The 21497-nt window shown below is 36.6% G+C and overlaps 1 protein-coding gene across 1 annotated transcript in view; it reads left to right on the forward strand.

Annotated features, from left to right (window-relative positions):
* LOC131146820 (uncharacterized) overlaps positions 1-21497 on the forward strand; it is an 88589-nt gene that overhangs the window by 44104 nt on the left and 22988 nt on the right. Inside the window, exons 4-5 of the mRNA XM_058096616.1 lie at positions 14707-14877; positions 15038-15352. Coding sequence (XP_057952599.1) covers positions 14707-14877; positions 15038-15352 — 486 coding nt within the window. The remainder of the gene's footprint in view (positions 1-14706; positions 14878-15037; positions 15353-21497) is intronic.

A 21497-nucleotide genomic window follows, 5' to 3' on the forward strand; every position in this document is an offset into this window, starting at 1 on the left:
CTGAAAGTTTTCACTGAATTCTTTGGTAATGGAATTTTGAGCGAAAGCATCAATTCCTCATTTATAGCCTTGGTGCCCAAAAAAAGGAGATCTAGTAAAGTTGAGGATTTTAGAACTATTAGTCTTGTATCTTGTGTGTATTAAAAGTTTTAGCTAATAATTTGATTGTGGTGCTTGTTGATACTATTTCTATTGCCCAGATATATTTTTTATTGGGAGGGGTTGGGAGGCAAATAGTGGTTGTTGTTCTAGTGGCCAATGAGTTGGTGGAGAACATTCATTGGAATAAGAAGAGGAGGTTCCTTTTTAAATTAAGTTTCGAGAAAGCCCACAATAGAGCGAGTTGGAGCTTCTTGGATAAAGTCCTTTCGAGAAAGGGCTTCGGTGAGCGTTGGCGTCAATGGATTTGGGGTTGCTTGTCTATTGTGTGGTTCTTGGTGATTGTTAATGGTGAATTGAATCTTGGTTTAGAACTTCAAGGGGCACTAGACAAGGTGACCCATTATCCCCTGCTTTATTTGTCCTTGCAGCTGATGTCTCAAGTAGAATGGTGGATAGGGCTGTGGGGAGGGGCTTTGTTAAAGACCTCGGAGTAGAAAGAGGGAGTGGTGGCTGGTTTCCCATTTTAGTTTGTTGATAATACCATTTTTTTTCCTTGATCATAAACATTCCTTTAATAGAATTTTGGTTATTCTTCAAATTTTTGATAGGGTGTTAGGCCATAAAATTAATATGGATTGTGGCATTCTGGATTGGCCTATGACTTAATTAGGGGTTCGTTTGGGAATGGGGATATCGCAACAACAGATTTTTGGAATTCAGTAGTGGAAAGGGAGATGAGGAGGTTAGACGGTTCGAAGGGGGCTGTTCTCTCATTAAGGGGAAGGATAACCTTGATTCAAGCTTGTCTTTCTAGCATTTCATTATGTTTCTTTTTTATTTTTGAGACCCCAATGGGATTGCTAGCAATCTTGAGAGAATTAAGAGAGACATTTTGTGTTTTGGTGTAGGGGGATCACATGGACGATTTAGGTGGAGTGAGGTTTGTAGGTCAAAAAAGGAAGAAAGGCTAGGTGTAGGAAAGTTGGTGTCTAAAAATACGACTCTTTTAGCTAAATGGCTATGACTCTTTTAGAAGAATTGTCCCTTTGGCATAGAGTAATAAGAAGCAAGTTTAGGCTGTATGAGGATGGGTGGGATGCCAATGTTAATCTAAGATGTTCTCTGGGGATTCCAGAGAGGTCCATATGTATCCTTTTTTCATCCCTCATACTAAATTTGAGGTGGGGAGAAGTTCTAGTATATGTTTTTGGAAAGACCCTTGGCTGGGTAACACATGCTTACTGTTGACACCCTTGTTCAAGGTCAATTGAACCAAAATCTAGATTAATTTGGAGTTTAAGGAGCAATTAAGAGTGAATGAGAGTTTAAAAACAATTAATTGAAAACATGTTCTCTCTCCTTGCATTTCAATGTACAAATCTCACATCAGAGAATTGTGGAGCCTTAATTTCATGTTTTTAGGCTCATTTAATCAAGAATAGGGGTTTATCCTCATTTTAATTTAAAATTAGACAAGAATAAGGTAAAAAGAGGGCCCTAACACCACTTCTAGACATAAAAGTAAGCTCCTTTTGAGATAAGGGGTATTTTTGGAAGGGAAAAAGAAGGGATGCCCTAGCTTTGCTCTATTTAGAAAGGCTTGGGCTTCAAAGCAAGACACAAGAGAGGAGGCAAAGGTAGTGTATGTACATTCCCAAAGAGAAGACAAAAGAGGGAAGAGAAAGGGGGAAAGAGAAAGAGAGAGAGAGAGAGAGAGAGAGAGAGAGAGTGCAAGGGAAGAAGGTAAGAAGAAGGGGGCAACATGTAGAGAATAAAAAAAACTAGAGTGGGAAATCCAAAAGAAGAGCTTGAAGATTTGATCTCGTGAAAGGAAGATCATTCAAGCTTGGAGAAAGAAAAAATTACAAGAAGACCAAGGTAGATTTCATCCTTGAACTCTCTTGTGAAAGTGTATGATTTCTTGTGTATCCAACTTCTTTTGTTTGTATGTTAAAATAGGTTTTTCATATGTTCCTTAATACATGAGTTGAAGTTGTATTTTTCTTGCAAAATACAATATTAAAGGTTTGTTTTTTAGGTTAAATTGCACATACTTGGCCATTGAGACACGATTGAACGTCCTTGTGGTTTAAAATAAAGTTGCTTATGTTTGACTTGAAAAACAACGATAAAGCTTAGGTTTTTACATTGTATTTGTGCTTAAAGTTCGGAAAATACTCAAAATAGTTAGAAATTGCAGAAAAATTCCAAGGGAGAAGCTCACTGGAGCTTTGCTGGAGGGGAAAATAGAGGAAGTAGGAGCGTTTAAAAAGATCGAATTTTGATGTACATAAGGGTTAAAAAGGTAGGGAATAGGTTAACTAAGGTCCCTAGGGTTAAAGTAGATAGAAAAACATAGGAAAAAGGCTTGGAAAAACTCAAATCCAGCCTTTGTCATGGTCGCTTGCGACAGCCGACCATGCTTAAAACAAGTGTGTTTTTGAGGGTTTTTTGATTGGAAAAGATTTTGGGGTCGAAAGAAGTCGAGCAAAAAAAAAAAAAAAAAAATGGCACTCAATTTGGAGTTAAAATGAAAGAGATATAGAATTTGGAAGGTTTAGGTTTTCAGTGTCTTCGTTGGAGATTCCCCAGAGAAGACATCCAAAAGTATCTCTGACAACTTAAAAAAAAAAAAAAATTCAAAAATCTATTTTCATTTGAAAAAATCAATAAAAAAAACCTTTGATCTTAGAAAGTTATGAAATAAATAGGGGACGATCTAAAAAAAAATTCTACTTTATTGAAAAAATGTTTTCATAATTTATTTATATGTTTACTATTTATTTTTATAATATTTTCTTGTAGTTTTTCTTCAAATTTCGATTTGGAAAATTTAGTAAACCCTTTTGCAAATTTTAGGTATTTTTAGATTAATTTCTAGGCTTCTTAGGTGTCTCATATTAATTTTTTTTCTTGTGTTTTTAATCCTTAATAAATTGATGAAAATTCATAAAAATTGCATAAAATTCCTAAAAATACCAAAAAAATTTATAGAGGGGTTTTTATTCTGTGTTTGAGGTTATAAAAATGTTTTGAGCCCTTTTGCATCCTAATTTGAATGTAAGTGTCAAAGAAAGTATAAAAATTGAACTTTGTTGGTTCCTAGTATGTCGTTTTGTGCGCATTTACTGATTTGCAAAAATGTTTGGATGATTGAATGGTGCCAAATTTTAGTGGCCTGACGCTGTTGTGGTGTTTAGTTAGAACCCATTATGGTTGGAATTGCCTATAATGATTTAATGACATGTGATTTTCCTTTGTTATGATTTGACTATGACGTGTTAAGAAACCATGATTGAATCTTTGTCTAAATGATGAATGGTTTGAATGAATGACAATATGAAAATCCCAATTACTAATTAATCAATTTGGCGATGGATCCTCAAAGAGCATGTTGCTATTTGTGCAGTTCTTAAGGTGAGGGAAGCCTTACAACACTAATGGGTTGCCCGATGGTTGTAAGGTTGAACAATATTTAATGGCATTGTAAATAAACACATTAAGCGCTCATCTTCAACTACAGGATTGTATGCATATGATTGTGTGTATTTAGTGTCAACTTAAGATTGAACATGATGATATGTGTTGTATGCTCCAATTGTTAAATCTACATTTTCCAATTTCTTAAAACTAAATTAATGAATCCAATGACGGATCTTGGAGGAACATGCTGTTGTTATTTGTGCAGTTCTTTGAGTTGAGGGAAGCCTCACAACACTGACAGATTGCTTGATGGTTGTGAGGGGAACAATATTTAAAGCGAAGGCAACCTAAATAGAAAAAGATTCAAAGGTCGATCTTGATTAATGTTTGAACATCTTGAACTTATTGTGGTACCATTTGAAAGGATGGGTATGTAGGTGGTGTCTAATACCTTCCCTTTGCATAACTGAACTCTTGAACATGACTCTATAACGTATGCTAGAGACTATTGGTTCCTTGGACCCTAGGATTAGTTAGAGACCAATTAATCAATAGTAATTAGGTGAACTTAACCACATTTAGGTAAACAAGGTTATTGGGAACTCCGCAAACGTTAAAGTACAAGATAGAGTACATTTAACAACATTCTTTGGTTAGCCATCTCCATTGAGGCATCAGATTCCGGTCCGCACGTGTTGACACTTACCACTTCTTTCGTTTGTCTCTTTCGACCAAGTTTTGGGAAAAATTGATTCATATCATTCTTTGTTGGGTATTTGACTAGCCCATTGGTTTCCTGAAATCTCCTTTTTTAGGGGACCTCTTAACAATAGGGAGTTGGTGGAGTTGTCTTTTTTGTTATCTCTATTAAATTGAAAAAAAATTTCTTTGGGAAGGGATGTTCAGTCATGGCCTTTGGATCAGACATGAGTGTTCTTGAAAATATTTTTTTGAATTCTTGACTCTCCAATTCTTGTTTCCCACTCTATCACATCATTTAAAAGGCCAAGGCGCCCCCAAAATTAAGTCTTTCACTTGGTTGGTTGTGCTTGATAAAATTCATACTAATAACTTGCTGCAAATCAAGAGACCTTTGAAGGTTCTCGCTTCCAATGTATGTGTGCCCTATCACAAAAATTCTGAGACAGCTTCTTGTCTTATTTTGCACTTTGAATTTTCTTGGAGGATTTGGAATAAGCTTTTTGGCATTTCAAAAGAGAGTTGGGTATGCTCTTCTTTGGTGAGTTTTTAGCTATTTTTTCAGCAGGCTTTGGAAGAAGGAAGGAAAGGGCAGTTCTATGGAAGTTTGGAATACTTGCAGTTTTATGGGTTTATCCTTGGAGCTTAATGCACAGGTAGTCATTGAGAAGAAATTAAATTGGGCATTGGTTTGGGATAGAATTCAGTATCTGGCCTCACTGTGGTGCGATGGTTTTGAACTTTTTAGAGGAATTAGTTTCCAGGAATCACAAAGAGATTGGAGGAACCTATTGGCTTGTTGATCTTCTCTCTCTCTCTCTCTATTTATTTATTGGATTTTTTTTTTTGGATTGTTTTTGGCTTTTTTTTCTGGAGATTTGTTATTCTCCATTGTGTAAATCCTCTTCCAATTAAAAAAAAAAAAAAACAAGAGTTTGTGGTCATAGAGTGTGCCTTGGGTGATTTGGCCTCTTTCCAACGGTCAATTCACCTTTGTTGACACATTTATTTCACTAACTATTTCTATTTTCCTTATGTTGTTTAGGATGTTTTGAGTAGGTTTGTTTCTGATCATTTTCTTCTGCCTTTGGATTCCAATACATTTGAGTGGAGCTCTATTACTTTTAGTTTTGCTAGCTTTTGGCTTAAAACATCAGTTTTGGGGTTAATATGGAAACTTGGTGTTCCTTAAAAAGAGGATGGTGACATTTTACTAGAGATGGAGAGTATTGATAGGTTGGAGGAGTATATTTTGTTTAATGACAAGGAATTGAGGAATGTAATAAAAGAGTTCGTTTAAGGAATGGATAGGAAAAGATTCTTATGAGGGAAGATATTAGTCAGGGAAAAAAAATTTGAAAGTGGGTTGAGGATGGTGACTGTAATCCTCAATTCATTCATAATCTTGCTAAATGGAGAATACAGGAGTTTCATTAAGGAATTAGAGTTAGATCCCTATCTTTCATTAGAGGTCAACAGCGAAATGGTGAGAAGATTAGTGGATTTTAATAGGAGTCGTACATAAAGAAAGTTCAGGTTAGGTCAATGACTATGATGGGTGGTGGTCGTGGTGAAGTTGGCGATGTTTGAGATGGAGAAAGATGAGGCTCCAGGTATAAATGGTTTTCATAAAGAGTATATTATGATGCAGCTTCATTAGTTTCACAGTATATTATGTGTGCTTGGGAGGAGTCACAAATCCCACATTATTGCTCTTGTTCCTAGGAAGGATCATTCTAGGCTGATTAGTACTTTGACTAACATGCTTTCTAGGAGACTTAGGATGTTTCAAGCATTGTATGTCTATTAGACAGTGTGCTTTTATTCAAGATAGGTTGATGCATGTAATTTTGGTTGTGAATAAGGCGTACATTAGGGTAGTTCCAACAACACCCCCCCCCCCCCCCCGGGGGCGGGGTCCCAAGAAAAAAGAAAATTTTTTTCTCTCCTTTTCAGCGAACTTCCTTTCAAATGTAAAAGTTCAAAGTGTTGGTAAAATGCATTGCAGTTCATCAGAATGGGTGGGATAGTAGAGGAAGTGCAAAAGGTCTTTGGAAGTTTGTTTAAGAGGCTGCTTGCTAGTTGTTTCCTCTTGCTCGGTTCAAAATGGGTAATAGCAATAGGATTTGGTTTTGGTAGGATATTTGGGCGGGGAGGTTTCACTGGAGTTGTTGGTGCCTCGTTTTTTAGATTATCAACTATTGATAGTGCAACAATTACAACTTTTTTCCTTTTAGAGGTGGGCTCTCTTTCTTGGCTTCTTCTTCTTTAGGAGTCTTAATGAAAGAGAGATTAATGAGCTTACTTTTTTTTTTTTTTAATAGCAAAAGAAAGTTATATTAATGGGAAAAGAATTTACAAGAGGGAGAATGAGATATCTCCCAAAGAAAATCTGGAACAAACCAGGAGAAACAACTAAAACCTACAGAAAAAAGAATGCTCAACAAGCCAGCACATTCCTCCAATCTATTTGAATCTTTTGGAAACTATTTCCTCAAAAAAAAAAAAAAAAATCAAATTCAACACATCACAGTGATGCTAAAAACTGGATCTTATCCCAGACCAGCTCCCAATTTTTTTTCAGGGAATATCCATGCATCCATATCCCTCAGAAAATTGCACATAGACTACACCTCCATAAGGCTGCCCTATCCTTCCTTTTGCCAAAACCTATAAAAGAAATGGCTAGTAAGTCTTCCACCAATATAGGGCATACCCAACTCTCCCCCATAATACCAAATAGCTTATTCCAAATCCTCCAAGCAAAGTCACAGTGTAAAAGGAGATGAGAAGCTGTTTTGACTATCGATTCCTTGAAACAGAGCACACAAACAACGGGAGAAAGAGCCTTCAAAGGTCTTCTGATTTGCAACAAGTTGTTAGTATTTATTTTATCAAGCACAACCAACCAAGTGAAAGCCTTAATTTTTCAGGGAGCCTTCGCCTTCCATATTATAGGAAAAGAGCAGAAATGAAGAATTAGAACAAATCAAGAATTCAAAATAAGATTTGCAAGAGTACACTCCCGACTAATCCAAGTACCAAGTGCGAGCATCCTCCTTGATGAAAAATCACTACCATTCAACAAATATAGCAAAGAAGACAACTCCTCCATCTTCTTATCATTAAGAGGCGTCCTAAAATGAAGATTCCAAGAAACCAAAGGACTACTAAATTCCTCAAAACAAAAAAGGCTGTGGCTCTATTTTTCTCATCACTTAAACGAAAAAGACGAGGGAAAGAAGTGGATAAAACTACATTACCCAGCCAAGTGTCTTTCCAAAAGCGGATACGTTTCCCCCTTCCCACCACAAGTTTAGAGTAAGGGGTAAAGGAAGGACAAATCTGAGGCATGGACCTCCACGGGCTCCCCAAAGAACATCTTAAATTACTCTTGGTATCCCATCGAACTCACCCATTCTCATCCAAGCCAAACTTCTTATAACTCTATACCAAAGGGAAGATTCTTCTAGAAGGAAGCACCATAACCATTTAGCTAAAAAGGTAGTGTTTTTAGACATCAACTTACCTAGACTCAGCCCTCCCTCCTTTTTAGGCTTACAAACCGCATCCCATCTAAGTGGTCACAATGACCCCCCACACCAAACCACAGAATGTCTCTTATGATTTTCTCAAGTTCACTAGCAATCCTGGTTGGAATCTTAAAAATAGATAGAAAATAAAGGAGGATGCTTGAAAGACAAGCCTGAATCAAAGTAATTATTCTCCCTAAAGAGAAGAGGACCCTTCCGCCATCTAACCTTTTTGTCACCCTCTCCACCACTGGAGTCCAAGACTCAACTACTCTAGGATTCCCCCCCTCCCCAAAAAGAATCCCCTAAATAAGTCAAAAGACAATCCATAATACCAAAATCCACACCCCACTTCAGTGGCTCACTCCTTGACTCACTTGTCAGGTACATTCAAAGCTGCTAACCCACTCTTCCCTGAATTAATTGAGGCCAAATACCCTCTTGAAGATTTGAAGAAGACCTAAAATTCTTTTAGAATAGGGACTACGATGTTTGATCATTGAAGAAGAGAATGGTATCACCAACAAACTGGAGATGGGAAACCACCACTTCCTCTCTCCTTACTTTTATCTTTCCCGCTCACTTCCTCCTCCTCAAATGGTCTTTCTAATCAACTCTTCTGATCACCAGTGATACAATGCAGCCCTCTATCATTGGTCTACAATTATTGTCCTTCGAACACAAATTCTAAAAGAAATTTGTAATAATGGAAGCAATTTGATGATGGTTGTTAGATACTCTCCCATCCCTCATGTCTAACTCCTTAATCCAATTCTTACTCCTCCTCCTCAAATGGTCTTTCTAATCTACTCTTCTGATCACTGGCGATAGGGTTCAAATGCAGCCCTCTATCATTGGTCTACAATTATCATCTTTCGAGCACAAATTTTGAAAGAAATTAGCAATAATGGAAGCAATTTGACAAGGGTCATTAGATACTCTCCCATCTCCATGTCTAACTCCCTAATCCAATTCTTACTCCTCCTGCCATTGGGTAGCTTGTGAAAAAAAAGGAGTTACTATCACCATTTTTTACCCACTTAAATTTGGTCTTTTGTCTCCAACTCCTCAATTCTTAAAAAATAACCTCTTCCAACTCATTCTTCTAGGAAACTCTCCTATTCTTGCTAGCTAAATGACATTACCCTCCTCCTTCCTATCCAAGGATTCTAACTCACCCATAATTCTTAAATTTCTAATTGTAACACCCCCAAACTCTTCTTATTCCACACTTTCTGCCTCTCCTTCAAATGTATCAATTTTATGATTAATCTAAAACCTTTCCACCCCCTATGTATTTTCTCTACCCGCAATTCCCTAACTAGAGAGTTGAAAGTTGCATGATCTAGCCACATATTTTCAAACCTAAAAGGAGTAGGTCCCTGCACCACCTTATTGGATTCTAACAAAATAGGAAAGTGATAGGACGTGGTCCTAAAACTCATCCTCCCAATTCTCACAAAATAGAAACCTATCCAATCTACTAGCCACTAGCTCACTACTACTTCTTTACCAGGTGTGCTGGATCTTTTTAAGATCCCTTTTTCTCTAAGCCTTTGATTACTCATCTTTTTGAATCCTTCAACCCAAAGTTCTTTTCCTTTGTATTGTGTTGTTTGGGAGGTTAAGGTTCCTTTTAACATCCAGGCTTTCATATGGACCTTGACTCCTAATAGTAAAGAGGCCATATAAGGTCCCTAACCTAGATATTTGTATATTGTGCCGTGAGTTGACTGTGACTAATGCACCTTTTTCTTCATTGTTGGCTGGCGATACTGTTTTAGAGTGCTCTTTTCTCTTAGTAGTCCCTCTTTAAGCTTCTTGTGGGTGTGGCTAAGAGGTTGGAGAAGATGAAGATAAATTGATGCTCTGGAATGGATGATGCCAGGAGGGGTTTGCCTAGTTAGCTGGGATGCGATTAGGGCTGCAAACGAACCAAGCTTCTCATGATTGGCACGGGAGCTTGGCTCAATAAGAGCTCATTCGAGCTTGTTTATTATCTAAACGAGCAATTCCCAAGCCCAATTTTCAACATCCTTTAATAAATGAGCCAAGCCTAAACATTGACGAACTCAACTTAAGAACAACTTGATTAGACTCGATAATAGGCTCAGTTTATTATCAATATATATATGTTTTACCTATTTAAGTTGTTAAATTATCTAATTTTTAATATACAATCAGCAAAATAATAGACTCATTGGCTGACAATTGTTGGTTAGTTGGATATATGTGAGGAAGGGGGTTTATGTACAAAGAGGAGATACCTAGAGAGACTTCCATCTTTCAATGTGGAAAATAGGAGTTGGGAGTTGAAGTGGGGAGAAAGCTATTAGCCTATTGGGAAGTGAGAATATGGAGTCAGCGAGGGAGATAGTTGCATAGTGGGAGAAGATCATTGTCCACATTGAAATTCCAGCAAAGACCCAGCCCCTCAATCATATTATAAAGCACATGCTAAGTTGCTCTTCGCCTCTTTGTCTCTATCTAGGCCTGCGAGCTTGCGAGCCTATTTGTTTCAATTGTTAAAGCGTGGGCTTGTTTTCTTGTAGGCCAACGTTAGTTTTAAAAGCCCATTTATAATGAGTTCGTAGATTTATAAAATTTAATTTGATAGATGTTGAATTGGTTTGGTTTGGTTCTTTCGGTGGGAGGTTTTGGTCTAGCCAAATATCGAGCCAAGCCAAAGCCTCTTATCCAATTTTCGTTCCGAGCTCGAGCTTGAAATTTGGAGCTCAAATTGAATCGGGCCCAAGCTCGAGCCAAGCTTCTATTCTTCTAAGCTGAGCCTGAACATGTTGAAGCTTGGCTTGGCTCCTATGCAGCTCTAGATGTGATTAGGAGGCTCAAGTTTGAGAGTGATGGGTGTGGATCTTGAAAATTTGGTGTGCTATAAACATTTCTTTGGTGATATCAATCTTCCCATTGCATTGTACCATAGCTAGAAGGATTGAAAGTTTTTAGAGGTGATTTCTGTGCTTTGTGGAAGATGTGTTTAAATATTGCCTAGTTACATTGGGAATTGTGATTATGCCTCATCAATTGGATGCATTCTTAGTAATTTTTCTCATGAAGTGGTTTTGCAGTTCCATTGAACAATTTGTAAATGATGGTGATGGCGCTACACTAAAATGGTTTGATGACAAAGCAAAACTTTTATTATTATTATTATTATTATTTTTTTTTTGGGGTGGGGTTTTGCTGGATGTTCGATGTTGAACTATACCCCTCAAAATCCAATTTAAAGAGTCTATGGATTAGTTTCTAACAAGGATAGTTTTATTGGCATTTAGCCTAAGAAATCTAGGTCTATCAAGGTAGAGGACTATCGATCTATTAGCCTAGTATCCAGTGTTTATAAGATTGTCACCAAAGTTCTAGCTAATAGGCTGAGTCTGGTGCTTGATAAGACCATTTCAATGGCTGAGTGAGAGTGCTTTTGTGGGGGTAGGCAGATAGTGGATGCCATTTTGGTGCCCATTGAAGCGGTGGAGGATATTTGAAGGAGGAAGAAGAGGGGATTCATATTCAAATTGGATCTTGAGAAGGGTTAAAATAGAGTTAGTTGGAGTTGTTTGGACAATATTTTTGTGAGAAAGGGTTTTGGTGAGCGATGGTGCTGTTGGTTAAGGGGTTGTTTATCCAATGTATGGTTCTCTGTTGTTGCGAAGGGGGAACCTAAGTATTGGTTGAAGGCTTCTAGAGGCACTAGACAAGGAGACAAACTCTCACTGTTTTTGGTTGTTCTAGACTTCTAGTAGCTTATGTGTTGAGTAGAATGTGGATAGGGCTGTGGATCAGGGGCTGGTGAAAGGTTATATGGAGAGAGAGGGTGTGCTGATTTTTCATCTTCAATTGCGGATGATACTAACTTCTTTCTAGAGGATCATTGGCCCTTTTTCAGATGTATTTTGGGCATCTTTCATATTTTTGAGATGGTGTTGGGGTTGAAAATAAATCTGGGGAAAAGTGATCTAACCAATATTAATATGCCTCTTGAATGTGTTAGGGAGCAGGCTTTAGAGGTGAGGTGTGGTCTTTTAGAGTGGCCTTTGACTTATTTAGAGGTCCCTTTATGGGGCATTACTAGATTCATGGATTTTTGGGATTTGGTGGTGGAAAGAGTGGCCAAGAGATTGGATGGTTGGAAAGGGCACTTTTTTCCCTTGGGTGTAGGATTACTTTTATTCAAGCTTGTTTATCTAGCATTCCCTTATATTATTTGTCAATTTTAAACATTTTAGTGGGGATTGTAAATAAGATTGAGAAAATGATGAGAGAATTTTATGGTTAGGAATTGGGGGCTTGGAGCATTAGTTATGTGGGAGGAGGTCTGTATTTCTAAAAGAGAGGGAAGGTTGGATCTCAGAAATTTGGTGTTTAAAAACATTGCTTTCCTAGCTAAATGATTACGGCATTTTCCCTTAGAAGATCATTCCCTTTGGCATAGAGTGATTAAAAGGAAGTATGGGTTGGATGTGAATGGGTGGGATGCCACTGCTAGTTTGTGGTGTTCTTCAGAGAGCCAGTGGAAGCCTATTTCTCATATTTATCCCTTATTCACATCTAGGGGTTCTCGGATTCATTTTTGGAAAGATTCATGGTTGAGGAATGATGTTCTATCCACATCTTTTCCTTGCCTCTTCCAATTGAGCTTGGGGCAAGATAGTATTTTTTTAATTTTTTTTTTTATGTGGTCGATTTGGGTAACCCTCTAGTTTCCTAGAACTTTAATTTCAAAAGATCTCTAAATGATAGAGAGATGATGGAACTTTCCTCCTCGTCGTTATTGAGTAATAGTCATTTTTCTTAAGATAAGGATATTTGGGCTTGGGCTTTGGATCTTTCAGGGATTTATTGTTGTAAATATCTTTTTGAGGTTTTGACCTCTATTTTCACATATTTGGAAGGGCAAAGCTCCCCCAAAAATTAACACGGTCATTTGGCTGACTGTGATATAGATTCAATACTAATAATATGTTGCAAATGAAGAGACCTTTGATGGCCTTATGTCCAGTTGTTTGTGTGTTTTGTTATTTGAATTCTTTGTCAGCTCCTCATTTGTTCTTACATTGTGATTTTGCTCGGAGCATTTGGAATAATCTATTTGGTGTATTGGGAGAAGCTGGGGTTTGTCCAGGGACAGTGGATGGAATGTTGGCTATCTCTTTTGAAGGCTTTGGAAGGAAAAAGGTTCAGGACTGCTCTGTGGAAGTGTGGAGTTTTTGCAGTGTTGTGGGGTTTATGGTTGGAGTGAAATGCATGGATATTTTAAGGAATAAAATTGAGCAGGCAGCTGGTTTGTGAGAAGATTCATTATTTGGCTTCTTTATGGTGCATTGGCTCTACTTGCTTTGAGGAAGCAAGCTTTTTGGAAATTTGGCAAGCTTGGAGGAATTTTTCGCTTTGATATTTCAAAGTATCTTTTTTTTTTTTTTTTTTTTTTTTGAATTTTTCCAGAATTTTCTTGGGAGATGTCTTCTTCTCCTCTTTGTGAATTCTTCTCTCTCTAAAGAAATCTATTTTGCTATCCCTAAAAAAAAAATATTGGCAATTATATTGTAGAGGGAGGACATGTTAAGTTGGGTTTGTGTTTCAGAAGAAATTGCAATGGTGCTTTTGTGGGTGAGGTTGGACATGAAACTGATGGAGCTTCAGTTTCATGAAGGTCCTTTATGCCACTGGGGTTGAAAGGTAGGGATGGGCGCAAGCTTGTGCCCTATGGGCTCATTCAGAGATGGGTGTTCTTATGTAAAGTCTTTTGTCTTTTTCTTTGGTAAAGAGAAGGAATGGGTGGGCAGGATTTGCTAATTTGCATTGGAAGGCTATGGTCCCTATCAAAGTAGCTTTGTGTGTGTGTGTGTGTACTTGAAGCTTTTTTGGAAACTGTTGATAGTTTGATAAGAACGGTTGGGTTGTTAGCATGTGATTCCTAAGAAATTTCTCTCTCAAGGTTCTAACCTTTTCCTTCCCCTTACTGATAACTTGGTACAAGGTTGGAGATGTTTTTAATTCATTTTTGGTAGGATCCTTGGGTTGGTGACATTTCTTTGGCTGCATTGTTTCCTGTCCCTTTACGCTTCCTTCATAATGTTCTGCTCACCTTTTTAAATCTTTTGAGGGGAATTCTTTTTCATGGGATTTTCTTTCTTTTTTCCATTTTTGGGGAATATCAATGAAATAGAAGTAGATCAGCTTCTTAATTGGTTGTTTTTTTTTTTTTTTTTTGAGAACTGAAGGACTACTGGAGTTTTTCAATGTAAGGTTACACCTTCTTACTTACTGTGTGGTAGAATGGTTCTTCTTGCTTCTCACTGGGCTTTAGTGTCAGGGGTGTTTTTTTCTTCATTTCTTTGTCTAATCTGCAGAAGGATTAGAGTTGGAGGGCAGAATTGTTGTAGTTTTTTTTGTTTTTTTTTTCATATATGTTAGAAGTTTGTTTCTCCTGCTCTTCTATTTTCTTTGTCTTTCTTAATCTATCTCTTTTTATATTTTTAAGGGAAAAAAACATAATCAACGTGAATGACCTTTTAATTTTGCAGAAATAAGTCCTGTTTTTTTTTTTTTTTTTGTGGTGGTTGGGGGGGGGGGGGGACCCAAACAAAAAAATGGAATGTTATTTATTTTAAATTTTTTTTTTTTGACAAGAACAGAAATATGTTAGGAGAGAAGAAAAAGAAGTACAAGATAAAGGAGGACCAGAAAATCCTCAAGAATATTCTTTGTATAATTATGAAAATTCCTTTTAACTGCATTGTTTAAATTTCTGCCTAAAGGCCTGGGATGGCTTCTTGATGGAATGTCTGAAGCTCATGAAATTATATTAACATCTTGAAATGTAAAATTCACAAGATTTGGATAATTGTTGGCAAAATTAAAATATTCGAGTGTTTCTTCTAATAAAGATGTTTATTATTGTATTTTCCTGATTTGTGTGTATGCTTAACAGTGGCGCAGAAGGATCTTTTGGAGATGCGATTGATTTTGATGCCATTATGTCATCAATTGCAGATTTTGAAATTACCCCTGAGCATATCAAATTATTTTTGCCTAAGGTAAACTGGGAGCAGCTGGCCTCCATGAATGTTGTTGGTCGATCTGGTGCTGAATGTGAAACAAGGTAACAAACTATTTATTTCTTCCCAGCAGCTATCATTTGGTATGGCATCATCTTTAACATGCTTCTGAGTATTAATTTGACTCACGGTTACTATGGAAGCATGACTTTTTTTCTTTGCATCCGTTAGCCCTTAGCTCATCTATGTGGTTTCCTCCTACAGGTGGTTGAATTGGGAAAACCCCTTAATCAATCAGAGTCAGTGGACTAGCATGGAGGATAGGAAACTTTTACATATGCTGCAGCAAAAGGGGTGTTATAATTGGATTGATATTGCACAGATGCTGGGGACGAATAGGACCCCGTTCCAGTGCTTGGCACGTTTTCAACGAAGCCTTAATGCTTTTATAATTAGAACGGAATGGACTGATGATGAGGATGCTGAACTTCGCAAGGCTGTGGAGACTTTTGGTGAGGGTGATTGGCAGCATATAGCCTCTACTTTAGAGGGACGGACAGGTACCCAGTGCTCTAATAGGTCAGTTGGCAATGTTGAAATTATTATAACTCTACTGAAATATTAATAATGACATATAGCTAAACCATTTCATTTGAAGAGAGAAGTGAAGTTTTTAAGGTGGAAACATATGACTATACGAGAGCATGAATTTGCTTCTTGCTCTGCAGATAATTATAATGATGGAAATCGATATAATATTGATTTCCTTTTAATCATGTATGTCTTGTTTTCCACAATAACCTGACTTTTTGGTTGTACAGGCCCCTTAACAGGGCAGTGTTACTGTGTTAGATGGAAATCGGTTACTGGTAGCAGACAACGGAGAGGATCTGATACAACATATATTTAAGAAATAGAAATTTGAACAACTTAAGATAATTGTAGATTCATCTTGAAGCATGTTTTGGTTGTAGAGTTCTTCCTGTTGGGTGATATTCACACTCTAGGCAAGGAATACAAAATTCTGATGCTGGAGTTTTGTATAACTATGCTTGCACTTAACATTGCCCAGTGTAGGCGGGGCTTATTTAATTTTTATGTGCAATTTGGTTTGGAGCATGTTTCCTTCCTTTTTGTCTTTTTGGGTTTTAAGGAATGATAACATTTAACAGAGCCAAAAGGGCTGTAACCTTTGTAGCTGAGATTGATGCAGAATATCATACATCCTAGATGCTAAAAAAACTAGAAAGCAGCAGCAAAAGGAGTTTGAGATATATATATATATATTTTTATAATATGTTTTGAGAGATTCTGTCTTTCTCAGGAGCCTGAATTTGTTGATTCATTAAAAAAAATTGAGTCGCTGGTCGGCGGGGGAAATTTCTGTTGTTGCAGCTGGAAGGAGATGGAGTTCATGACTGAGGTGGAAATTTCTTTGGAAGAGGAGATTATCTGGGTGTGATTTTTGGTCCAATTAAAAGAGCAAGTTTGGTTCAAATTGAAATGTGTGTTGTGGAATGTGTTAATTAGAAATGGATCAGATGGGCTTGGGCATGTTTTGGCATTGTTTGGTCCATTTGGTTAATAATTAGACTAACACTTCTAAACTCTAATGGGCCTTGGTTGAGCAGTGTCTGGGTTCAAAAGGGGATTAGGCAATCAATCATTCGCCTCTAGTGTTCATTGTCATCATCTGCAAGAGTCAAGAAGGCTTTCCTCTTGCTCGGAAAGTCAATCATTTAGCACATGAGGTGGTCAGCAGTTGTAGGAGCCTTGTGTTTGTCCTCTAGAAAGGGAAGCATTGGGTCTGGAACTTGAGAAGTGTTTGGTTGATCTGTGATGATCTGCAGGGGATGTTGATGGCGAAGGAGATATTTGGGAGTTGTCTGAGGAGAACTTCTTTGAATTTTACTTTGCTGATCAAGAAAGTGGATTGCATCAGGTTTGGCAGGGAATGAGAAGAGGGAAATAATAAGATATTGGAGTAAAAGTTGGTGAAGATGGAGATGTCTCAGATTTTCCTACCTTAGCTGAACAGGAAGAGGGAGATGATTCTCTTTATTTTAGTGTGATGAGGAGGTAGAGGTTGATACTTTGATTGAGGGAGGCGATGATCCATTTTCTTAGGAACTAAGGATTCATGGAGATGTTTGCAGTCCTCAATTTCCTATTATTTGGCCGAATTGTACCTTTTTGCAGAGGAGTATCAGGAACAGGGATTAGATGTGGTCAAGTAGCTTACTACAACATTTACTAGCTTATTGTGCTTTAAATGGTCTTCTGTTCCAAATGGTACTGACCGTTTAGGAGCCGTACGGAACAGTTCTATATTGTGGTGGCTAGGATGATACCCTTTCTCATTCTTTGTTTGGTAATCCTGTCATTAACCTTTTCCGATTCCTTGTTCTTATTTTCTTGTTTTCTAGTTAACTATTAGTGGGCTTTATGTGCTATTATGGGCAATATTGAATCTTGCAAAAGGAATTTTATTTATGTTGAGATAATCAACAACGAAATAGATTATCTGAATTGCTGAAGGGATTTAGGTCTAAAAGGGATTGTAAAATATATTATTGGACCCTTAAGCACAACCTGGCTTTAGTGAGTCCTCGACATAACATCAGAGCTTCATTGCCGTAGAGGTCTAGAGTTTGAATCTTGAGCATTATCAATCTTTAATTCAGGTTAAGCACCTGGTAAATTATATGCCTTTTCTTCACCCCAACACTTTCAAGTGGATTATGCACGTGAGGGGGCATTTTAGCTAAAAGAGAAGCTCTTCTTGGGCACAACTTAGTTTTTAGGTTAAGTGGTTCCTTAACAGAAACTTTTTTTAAGGGGGGATGCTCGGGGCCACTGGCGTTGATATGTGGGAGTACTCTAGTGAGTTGCTATTATCAAGTGGGGTAAGGAGTGCTACCTTTTAGTATGTTTAATTGGGAAGATGGGGGAGATGTTTCTGAAATTAGTTACTTCCATAATTATAAGGGGTTAAAGGTATACAATGTTTTGGGGTTTGGGGGAATAAGGTGTCAGGTTTGTAGGCATGACATAATAAAGTCAAAAGAGTTTCTCCATGATTAATTTTCCAGGAGTACATGTTAGGATGTTTGATGGATTGGTGGTTAGAAGTGTTTGGGAGTGTGGATTAAGGGACGGGGAGTGATTGCCTTTTAGAAGGTGCCGTTGTGGGTATTCTTGTCATATGGGATGCTAGGTTTGCAATTTACATTTTAAAGCCTTTGAAAAGTGAGAAACTTGAGGGTGGGGGAAGGGGATGGGAGCTTTAGAATTACTTTGGGAATATGCAAGTTTGTTAATTTTACTCTGATCTGAATGATTATATATTCTCGTGTCAAATGTGCAACTTGGTTTTTTGTTGGTGATCTGTTCATGGTTACTTGGTGATGTGGGACAGGAAGCGGGTACTTGGATGGATCATTTTGATCCAATTTGGAGGCCAATTCCAAATAATAGGGTTAATATATTCGTGTGCTATAAACCCAAGTGTACTTAATTAGTTCTCAGTTTACTATGTGTGTTTAGTTTTCTTTAGTATGATTATGTTTTTTGGGGGCTTGTTTGTAATATTTATGTATTTTAGGGATCTTTTTGTAATTTCATGTATCTTTATGGGTATATGTGTAATTTATTGTACCATTGGATTTCTTATAAATGGTGTGTGAAAGCCATGTAAGAGGTGGTTGTTGTTGAATTTATATTAAGAATTGAACATATGTTCCTTTGCTCAATTGTATCCCTTTCTTCCTCTTCTTTTCTTCTTCCTTCTTCCTTAACTCTATTTGTTCCTCTCCCTTTCTCTCCTCAATTTCTTCTAACTTTTTCCTTAGCAGCAAATTGATAATGTCGTCCTGCTTCATTTGGTATCAGAGCCAACATTAATCCACCTTTTCTTCCTCTTCTAATATTTTCGCCTCATTCTCTGTATTTCCTTTGAACCAGCACAATCTTTTTCTTCCATTACTTCAACCACAACCTTTTATCCCCACTTTTGATCAGTTCCATCTATGTTGCACCCTTCATGAATATTTTTTTCCTAGTGTAGTTGTTAGAATTGATTGATTTTTCATGATTCGAATCATACGATTTGAATCAAGTAGAAGGGAAAACAAGTTGAATAGCATGGAGAATCAAATGAACACCTGAATCAAAGGAGAAGTGAATCAATGAATTGAAACAAATCGCATTGATGCCATTTGGATCTCTTGGGTCACGTCCAGATCCAGCTGTTTTAAAACCATTTTAATTTTTTTTTGCATGATTTACTTGTGCCATTTACAAGACTTGTGTCCCAGAAGGGAAAAGAAAAGAGTCCTTTGGTATTCCCTTCTCCACCCTTCTGCTTTCCTTCTACCTTTATTTCTGCTCTGTTTCTGCCATTGAAGAAAAACCAGCCGTTTCTCTTCTATTCTGCTTCTTCTTTGCCAGAGAAGAAAAACCACAAGAGTTTCCTCTTCATCTGTTCTGGAGGTTTTTTTTTTGTTTTTGTTTTTTTTCCCTGCTCTGTTTCTGCCATTGAAGAAGCCAAAGTCTCGACAGTGGAGAAGGGAACTAGACCTGGGCTTTGAGAAGAAAAGCACTGTACCATTGACTACTTTAGGGTAGGTTTATAACTTAAAGACCTTAGTTGCCTTTTTTTTTTTCTCATTCTTATATTTTAATCAATTTTGTTTGTATTTTTAATTTACTTCTTCCTCCTATTTTAGTTGTTAGAGAAAGCCAATGCATTAAAAAGGATATATTTTTTTTAATCAAACACAATAAATCTTAAACTACTGTTGGTTTTTTTCATGATACATTCTCTTAAAACTGTCTTAAAATCCATAGAGTTTAGTTTTCATTAGTTTTTTGCTTGATTGACCCCCTTAATTTTTTTTTTTTTAAAATGCATACACGATTTTTTTTGTTTGTTAAATGTTACTATTGCTCAATATTTGTGTAAACTATTCAGCGCCTAATAGAATATTATAATAGGCTCAATGAAATTTTATAATATTCAATTTTTCATTATACTATTATTGATTACAGAGTCATAGCAATACAGGATTATGTTATATTTCTTTAATTGTTTCTTGCTCTTTTTGATGTGTTCTTCATTTTTATTTGTAGGTTGAAAATTGAAAATTAAAAATTGAATTGAAAAGTTTGTGCTTATTTGAGTGTTGGATTATGAGAATATGGCTTCTACTTCAAGCGCTAAGCCTGGAAAAAAGAGTTTCGAATGGGAAGAGTGAAGATGCTACATGGGATCATTGTTCTTGAATCAGTGATAATAGAATGCACTCGAAGTGCAATTATTGTGGGCGTGAAAGATGGGGTGAAATAATTAGAATGAAGTGGAAAAAAGAAGAGTGAGAACACACGTGATGGTTTTCTCTCTTGTGCAAGGCCCTCTCCTCGAACATCTCTGTTTTGTTTGATATATTGTGACTAGTTAGATTTGGTGGTTGAAGTTTGTTCTATCTAGATCGAAGGGAAGTACTTTAATTTGAGATTGGATAAGGGAGGCAAGGTTGGATCTTTGTTTGTTCTTGAGAAGAATTGGAACTGCAATCAGTGGGTACAACTGTCTTGAGTTGCAGCTTCATGGTTTTCATAGGGTTCTTGTCTCTTGCTGGTAGGTTGAGCAAGGGCTTTTGGAGATTTTTGGTGGGTTATGTTCATGGTCTTAAATTTCCACAAGATTGTCAAAATTTTCGTCAAAATTTGCAGTTTCCATCACCCTCAAAATCGGAATTGCAATCAATTCCCATCTTATATAATTTCCGTCGAAATTGCAACAACTCATCCGAAATTTATCGAGATCTCGAAATTTTAGAAAAACCTATCAAAATGATGAACTATATGATGAAATTTCCTCGGAATTCAAATGAGAGATATAGGAACACAATGAAAATTTTCTCTTAATTTTTTTTTGAAACAAAAAAATTATTACGAGTGCTTTTGAAATTATATAAAAAAATAAACTTACAACATTTTATCTAACCATTCAAGTCTAAACTATCATTATTTGTATAATAAATAGTTAAATACTATTTAAATGATTTATGAATTTCATTTGGATTAACTAAATATGTTTAATGCACATTATCATACAAATATTTTGATACACATTATATTACCACTTTTCCTCCTCATACACAACATAGATGTAAAATAAACTTACATAATTTTATCTAACCATCAAGTCTAAATTATCAGTATTTGTATAATAAATAATATTTTGATGAATTATGAATTTCATTTGTATTAACTAAATATGTTTAATGCACATTATCTTACAAATATCTTTGATACACATTATATTACAATTTTTCCTCTTTATACACAACGTAGATGTATTTAACTTGTAATATACTATTTTTAAAACTTACATTGTTATGTCTATTAACCATCTTTAAAGTTTCATAAAACAATACCATGCTTTACTTTTGATTTCCATTATTTTTTCAAATCAAAATCGAAATTGACATTGAAATTGAAGGTTTTATTGAGATTTCCATAATTTTGGAGCTTCAAAATTTGAGTCAAAATTGTAATTTAAGACCTTGGATATGTTGATTACTGGATGGGGATTCATGTGACTTGGACAAGGAAGTTCATGGAAATAGGGCATGGATGGAGGGGTAAAAGGTACTCCATTTTGTTCTTGAAGGGTTGAAGGGGGATGGGTGGTCTTGATTCGGCGATGCTTTTGTTGCTT

Source organism: Malania oleifera, chromosome 13, assembly GCF_029873635.1.
Source record: "Malania oleifera isolate guangnan ecotype guangnan chromosome 13, ASM2987363v1, whole genome shotgun sequence".
NCBI classification, from domain to species: domain Eukaryota; kingdom Viridiplantae; phylum Streptophyta; class Magnoliopsida; order Santalales; family Ximeniaceae; genus Malania; species Malania oleifera.